This window comes from Pseudopipra pipra, chromosome 1 (genome assembly GCF_036250125.1).
Source record: "Pseudopipra pipra isolate bDixPip1 chromosome 1, bDixPip1.hap1, whole genome shotgun sequence".
In the NCBI taxonomy this organism is placed as follows: Eukaryota; Metazoa; Chordata; class Aves; order Passeriformes; family Pipridae; genus Pseudopipra; species Pseudopipra pipra.
Genome location: NC_087549.1, coordinates 155,849,631 through 155,857,471, shown reverse-complemented (window position 1 = coordinate 155,857,471; position 7,841 = coordinate 155,849,631). Strand labels below are relative to the sequence as shown.

The 7,841-nt window shown below is 59.4% G+C and overlaps 1 protein-coding gene across 2 annotated transcripts in view; it reads right to left on the bottom strand.

Annotated features, from left to right (window-relative positions):
• Positions 1-6,385: 6,385 nt before the first annotated feature.
• AGAP3 (ArfGAP with GTPase domain, ankyrin repeat and PH domain 3) overlaps positions 6,386-7,841 on the bottom strand; it is a 108,935-nt gene continuing 107,479 nt past the window's right edge. For both annotated transcript variants that reach the window (XM_064647729.1, XM_064647648.1), the window contains exon 18: positions 6,386-7,701. In XM_064647729.1, coding sequence (XP_064503799.1) covers positions 7,477-7,701 — 225 coding nt within the window. In that variant the 3' untranslated portion in view covers positions 6,386-7,476. The remainder of the gene's footprint in view (positions 7,702-7,841) is intronic.

The window sequence follows — 7,841 nt, the reverse complement described above, 5'->3', positions numbered from 1 at the left end:
CTGGGGCCGGGACTGGGTCGGGGTCGCCTCCGCAGCTCACCCCGGGGTGGGGGAAGGTGTGCAGTGCCCCAGATTCCTAACACGGCTGCGGGTCCTGCCCTGATCTGGGACAGCTGCTTCCCCGGCACCCAGGCCCAGGGGCGGGAGCAACAATGAAAGGGGCTCACACATCCAAGCCAGCCAGGGTGTAATTCTCTGCTCTTGAGAGCTACCACATGAGATGCTGCTTCTGCCACCAGCAATCTCAGACACTGAGCCCGATCCCAGAACCCTATGAAGATCCAGTTGGCATGGGGCACAGCTGCACACCAAGTCAACAGCACAAGGGCCGTGTGGTTCCACCACTCCCCAGGTGTCCAGCCGTGGGAGTCTCTGCCCTGGTTTGATGAACATCAGCGAGTCCACGGGGCAAAGGAGCTCCTGCACCTGTGCTGTGATAGCAACACCCATTGCAATTCCACCAGATGTTCCTGGACAGGGAAAAGGCTCTCTCCAAGGTGCTGCTGGGGCTCCAATTGCTCCAAGGTTTGGTAGGAAGTTTGGGTCAAACGAGGTCCAGCTGGCCATTGTCACCTTCCCTGGGAGACACAGCCTGGGAGAGCAGGAAACATCTCTGAGAGCCAGAGCTGACTTCATCTTCCTGGGTGCCCTCCCTGATGCCACAGCAAGGGCTGGGGCACAGTGCTGCCAGGAGGAGGAAGTGCTCCCTCCCCATGGCCCTTCCTTCTTTGGCAGGTACATTCTGTTCACCTGGAGTGTGGAGCCCATGCTCAGCCTGTACCACTGAGCCGTCCTGCAGCAGCCTGGCACCTCGGAGCATTAGGGGTGACTGTCCCTGCCTGTCAGCCACTGGCTCCAGCTGGCCTGTGTGGGGGCAGCTGAGAGCAGAGCAACTGTTCGAACAAAGCCATGCTCCTGGATGGCCTTGGTGGGTGCCTCTTTCCACAGAGATGTTTGCTGCAGGTCCCAAGACAGTTTTAAGCACAGCTGACTTCCACCACAGGACACCTTCTGTCTCTGTCCTGCACCACCAACCTGGAGCTGCCCGGCCTGGTGCTGCTCACAGCATTCCCAGCATGGGTTTGGCCTGCTCAGGTTCCAACATCTGCTGGCATTTGCTCTGGATCAGGGGAGGTAAATGTCCTCTGGCAGCCCCCACTGCCCTGCCCTCAAGAAAACTGCCAGCTCCCTTTTCAACATGCTGGGATAGAGCTGCCTGCACCTGAGAACCCCAGCTCAGGTATTCCCCACTTCTCCCTCCCCACGTGGGGGTTGGTCTGAGACAGAGACTGAACTTACCTGTGCTACACAGCTGCAAAGGGGACACAGCCATTTGCAGTGACTCCAGCAGCTCCTGCACATCAACTGGTGCACACACCTCTGGCCAGGTGGGATGGGAGGGGAGGGCAAAGCCATTCTGCAGCTACAAGCAGGGCTCTGCCACTACAAATGTGTCCACATGAGGGGTCTGTGTCACTGCAGCCAAGCACAGCACAGCAGTGCATGTTAATCACAACACTCCGGAAAGCGTCCACAGCTCCAGGGGCAGGGCAGTGACAAAGAAAGGAGTTAAGTTTTATTTTAGGGTTGAAGAACTCCCTTACTCTCCCTGAGCATTTCTGGATGACGCTAGTTTGATAAGTCCTGCCCCAGTGACAGCAAGAGTTTATTGTGTCCTTAACCCACCCCTCCACACCGTGCAGGCCATTGCCCACCTGAACTCCAGGTACAGAGCATCCCTGCTCCTCTGCACGCTCATCCATCAGCTGCCACTGAGATGGATCCAAGACCTGGAGCTTTCAGCTGCTTGGAAGTTATTTGGGTTTTGGCTTTTTTTTGTTGTTGCATTAGACTAGTCCCAGAGCCCATAAACACTGACACCCTTTAACAACCATGTTAAAATCCCCACAAGAGCTGCAGAGGTGCTGCTCGGTCTGGTGCTACTGTAGGTGACAGCCTCATGCTGTCACCAGTGCTGCTGGAGAGAGCTGCAGAGCAGCAGAGTGCTCCTGGCACCATGCAGAGCAGAGCAGAGCTCCCCGTGAACCTGGAGCACTGCGACGGCTCTGGTGCCTCCTGCACAACAGAGAGCGAGGCACGGTGAGTGTGGTGCACAGCACTGCTTGCCCTTCACAGTGAGCATGGGGCACGGCCCTGCCTGCACTGCACACCCCACTGACAGGGCTGCACTCCCTGCACCGAGAGCTGCAGCCCCTCCCCAAACGGGAGAGCTGCAGGGGCCCCCACGAGCTGGAGCTCTGCATGTTGAGTCAGACTGGGGTGGGTGGAAGGAAGAGGGCCACAATGAAAAACTGGGCAGTAAAGAGTAACCCTGTGTGACCCTGCACAGCTGGGTGGGACCTCGGGAGGTCTCTGCTCCAACACCTGCTCAAAGCCGGTCCTCATTAGAGGAACTTGTCCATCTGACTTCCAGGATCTTCAGGGATGGGCAATCCCTCCTCTTTGGGCCCCTATGCCAATGTCCAACCACCATCCTAGTATGGTTTTACCCCTGTATCTATTTGGAATTTCACATCTACCAGCTTCTGCCTGTTTCCTGTGTCCTGGGATAGGAACTGATAGGGGGAGTAACTGTCATGTGGGTACCCGAACACACACACTGAACATGTATGTGCACGTGTACACACCCACCCACCCACGCACAGTAATAAGATACAGATGCAGACACACAGAGATGTGTATATCCATGGACATGCATTTACTTCTATATATGTTTTTACACACATTCATACAAACAAGACTTATTTTGCCCTCAGGAAGGCAGTTTCAGCACTTACAAGGGAATTTTCCCTACCCAAACCTGCCCAGCCATCTACCTGGACAGTAGCTCTTAAAGAACTGGGAAAGGAGCAGAGATTGCATCCCACAGGCTGTTTATTCATTCAGTGCAACAAAGCTGGTTCTCGACATTCCCTGATAAGGGACTTGTAGGAAGATGTGATGGCCCACAACACGGTGCTGGTGCTCTACATTAGCCAGCAGCTCCAGGACTAGCTCAGGTGCTTGGCTGACCTGATGATGACTCACAGAGCAGCTCCCCAGTAGCTGCACATGAGCTGGAGAGAAACAATCTCTTGCTGGCTGGCACATGGGAAGGGTCATGAGCTCCTCCTGACCACCCCCCAATTCCTTTGCAGACTGGTCCAGAGTGGCTCAGAGTTCTGGGTGCAGCTGCAGAGGAGATTCAGGAGCGAGTCTGGTCAGGGTGGCCTCAGCAACACAGTGCAAACCCCTGGTAGGTGCAGCTTCAGTGTCAAAGGAAAACGACCAAGATCTGAAAGAACTTACCAAGGGCATATTGGAACTGGGGATGGGGAGGAGAGAGAGAGAGACTGCCACCACATGCTGCTGTGCTGCTGCTCACTGGATGCTGTGAAGTTCTTTGCAAGGTTGCAGAGCTGACCCCCAGCTCACCAGGGCCGTAAAACCCTTCCCAAGTTGGGGGGTCCCACTTGCCACTTATGCTGGACCTGGCACAGCCTGCCAGCTTGTGCAGTATCCTCACCTGCCAGGCTGGATGGATCTCCACAGGGCTTTGTGAGGCCCAGTGCTGTGCCTGTCTGCACCCACTGGCAAGGCAGGTACCCGTGCGTGGGCACAGGGTGCAGGTGCTGTAGTGGAGTGTGCTGGTGCCATACCTTGGTGAGAACAGGCCAAGGGAGCTGGGACACTGTGCCACACTTGTGTCACTCCCTGTCCCAGAGGCAGGGCTGACTGGACACACAGAGGTGCAGGATCTCTGCTCTGGCCATCTCTTGTGAAAGTACCTCTGTGTGTGCCCAGCGTGTGGTCCCAGCTGCCTCAGGGTTGGGCAGTGCTGCCCCATGCCCTGCTGTTGCCCACCTACAGACCCCCAGGACGTTGTGGCACCTCAGCTGGGGCTGGGAGAGGGCCCGTGGGGCTTTGTTTGTGAATTGTGCCCCATGGGGCTTGTCCTGGCTCTGCAGGCTCTCTGAGAAGCACTGTGGCACAGCCGGTTTCCAGCCTGAGGCTACACACCGTGGATGTGCTCAGGGCACAAGTCTGCATCCCTGGCTCCTGCCCTGTGGCACTCACACAGCCCCTGCTGCAGCCACTGCCTTGGCTCCACAGGGTGAGTGCTGCTGGCTGCCTGTGGCAGGGTCCTCATAGTGCTGTCACGCAGCTGCTGTGGTCACCCTGCTGCTTGGGGCTGCGTCACGCAGGGACAGTCCTGCTGTGCCGCTACCCTGGCACAGTCCTGTGGTGTAGAGCAGAGCCTGTGCCCTCCCTGGCATCAGCTTGAATGCAGACATGAGTCCTGCTCCTGAACATGGACACACAGCTCTTGCCCCTGGACATGGACACATGACTCCTGCCTGTGAACATGGACACACAGATCCTGTCCCTAAACACGGACAAACGGCTCCTGTCCCTAAACATGGACATACATGTCTGCCCCTGAACAGGGATATGCAGCTCCTCCCTCAGCCTGTCCTGACCCTGGACTGTGAGAAGCCACCTTGGCCACCTTGGCACCCAGATGTGCTCCAACATTGAGGTAACCCTGGGCTGGGGCAAGGCAGGTCCCAAATGCTGCTGCTGGTGGGATCTTGCCCCACTACCAGGTGCAGACTTTTCTTTTAGCTCCTTGGGACCATGTCAGAGCCTGTGGGAAGCTGGTGGCAGAGGAGCAGCACCCCTTGAATCCCCAGCACCTGTTTGCAAGACGTGAGTAGCAGCAGGGCATGGAGTGGTGCCACTGCTGGTAGGACCTGGGCAGGGCTGGGGACACCCTGAGGAGGCTGGACCCTCCATGGGCACTGTGTGGGCCATGTGGCTGCTCAGGGCCATGTGGCCCCAAGCCTTGGACTTCAGTGAACCTTGTGAGTCCTTTCCAACTCAGGGTATTGTATGATTCTGTGATTCCAGGGCTGCCCTCACACAGCTTCAGGTGGCACAGCCACTGCCCCCAACCCTGACCCCAGCCCCGATGCCACAGGCAGAGCAGGGGGGCAGGAGAGGGGTCTGCTGGGAGCCCCCAGCCCACATTGGCTCCAGAGCTGGGTCCAGGCTGGGCACCCAGGATTTGGGGCAGGGCTGGGATGGGAAGGGAGGCGCCAGGGCTGGGCTGGGCGGGATCCCGCACGGGAGATGATGTATGGGCAGATGTATCAGATCGCACAAGATAAACAAGCAGTGAATTTCATCAGGGCCCATCATGGCTTTAATTTGGCTGCCTAATGAGTCAGATCCAGCCGCGCAGATAAAAGTTGTCAGAGCCGCAGCCCTAATGAATTTCTTGCCACTTGTAATCAAGGCAGCTTGTCTGAGGGGGATGATTAATGGGCCCCAGAGGAGCTGCCGTCCCTCGGCTTCCATTCCCGCTAATGCAGTCGCCAGGAAATTAACCAAACCCAGCACTGGGCTGGGGCTGGGGCCGGTGAGGGGGCACCCACGGGCACCGTGAGGGGATGGGAATGAGGGGTGACACGGGTGCAGGGGGCAGGCAGGGACCAGGACCAGCGCAGGGATGAGGATGGAGACATGGGTACACAGAGCCAGAATACAGCAAGGAGGGGAGGGGGCTGATGAAGGGGCTGGGGCCACTCTCTGCAGCCCCCAGCGGGGCAGCCCTCTGCAGTGGGAGTGGCACGGGCCACAGCAGGGGTTTGGTGGGGACAGCTGAGGGCTACCTGTGGCAGGTGGGGGGTCCTGGCACCTCCCTTCCTTGCAACACCACTACACAGGCCTGGGGACCAAGGCCCAGCAGAGCCCGGACCACGGCACAGCACAAGGAGACACATGAGCCCCGAGCTGCTTTTTGTGTTGCGGCCTGGGTGAAGCCAGCAGGGAACTGGCAGCACGGGGGCCTTGCTCTGCCCACAGCTGGGAGAAGCAGGTGGGGTCAGGGCTGGAGGTAGTGCAGACTCCCTTCACTGCTTGGGGCTGCTTGTGCCTTGGAACTGGATGACCCCCAGTCTTGTGTAGCCATAGCAAAGCACCCAGGCTCCTCACACGCCAGCACAGCTCATCACTCCCTGCCCATCTTTGCCTCCCCCCACCCCAGCTTCACACTCAACTGTCCTGTGCACAGGGACTAGCTGGGCCCAGCATGCCCTGCCTGGCACACCCCTCTGCTGTGCCCGTCTCCAGTCCCACCAGAGCTGTGCATCCCCCCGGGGCCATGTCCTGGCGTTGTCCCCCAGCACCCAGGGTTGGCACATCTCCCCTCCCCACCCCAGCACTCTGCCACGTCCCAGGGGCCTGATGTGGCACAGGACTGCTGTTACCAGTGCCCAAGCTGGAGGAGAAGGGGCTGACTGCTGGTCAGCCTGGGCTGGAGAGCCACTAGACTCCAGGGCTGCACCAGAGGCCCCAAAGGCAGTACACTGAGAGGCTGGCCTGGCAGGAGGTGGGTTGCTTTATTGGCCTTTATCTCCTTGGCTGCAGATGACACACACAGGGCAACTCATGGCAAAGAAACCGTATATACAGAGTGTCCATATAAATATTTCCAATGTACATTTTATACACAAGTGACAGAGACGTTCCACAGCAGCGTCCAAAGCCTTGGGGTTCCAGCACTCAGTTGCAGGCTTGGCCCCAATTCAGAGAGATGCTCCTCTCCTCTCCTCTCCTCTCCTCTTGCTCAGCCGGAGACCAGCCCCGCCTGGGCAGCAGCGGGAGCCAGCGGGAGGCTCTGATGGAGACACTGTGTATGGCTTTGGAGCTTGAACCTGGAAGGACAGTGACTCTACAGACACACAGACACAGCTGGGGATCCTGGGGTGACTACCTCTTCCTCCTCCAGGTCACCAGGAAGGCTGGGGAGATCTTTGTCCAGGGGCTGTGCAGGGGAGATGCCTCCCATGCATCAGCACACGGTACCAGTGAGTGCATCTCTCCTGCACCAGCCAGAACCAGAGGAGCACGGGGGTGCAGCAGAGAAACATGCACCTCCTGCTGCCCCCACCTCCCCCCTGCAGGGGGCTGTGTGTCGAGGCTGACACACAGGAGGGAGGGCAAGAGGGAAGTGCCCAAACTGACCTGTCTGGGAGAGTGGGTGCAGCCATCACCCTCCCCAGTACCACTGTGCACGGGGGCCACACCCCTGAACTGCCCCCAGCCTCTGCTTTATCTACAGGTGTGCCTGGTGGGGGGCAGGAGAAACTGGCTCCCTCTCCATGTACCGGTCATGAGAACGGGGAACACTGGAGCCGCCCCAGTGACTAAGCAGGAACCCCTCTGCAAGCTGACAGCACCGGGTCTGCACAGTCTCACCAGCTGCACAGGGAAAGTCCACCGGAACCGGCGCAGAGGAGCAGGATGCTGGCTCCCAGCTGGCTCCCGGCCTCCTCTTGGCCAGCACGGGAGTCCCGGTGGGGGCAAGCACTGTGGGGGCCCGGCTGTGCTGCTCCCAGTCCCGCTCCTGAGGCCCCGGTCCCCGGCAGGGCTGGAGGGCGGCCGTGCGGAGAGCGGACGGCCCAGGCAGGGCTAGACGGCGCTGGGGCTGGTGCTGAGCTCGGCCGGCGCCGCGGCGCAGGCGTTGTTGTTGGCGTTGGCGTTGCGGCGGGGCAGGCTGGGGGTCAGCGTGGCAGCGCTGTCGCTGGGGCAGCCGTGCTGCAGCAGGATGTCGATGCACTCCTGGCTGCCGGCTCGCCGGGCATAGGCCAGCGGGGTCAGGCCCCGAGCGTCCCGGCTCTTCACGTCCACTCCGTACTGTGTGGGAGAGAAGAATCCATCAGCGGCACCTGGGTGCCATGTGCCCATGGGCGTGGGAGTGGCAGGGAGCAGAGGGGCTCTGGGATGGGTAAGGAGAGGGAGCTGGGAGCGTGGGCAGGGTAGTGTCAGTGGGCACG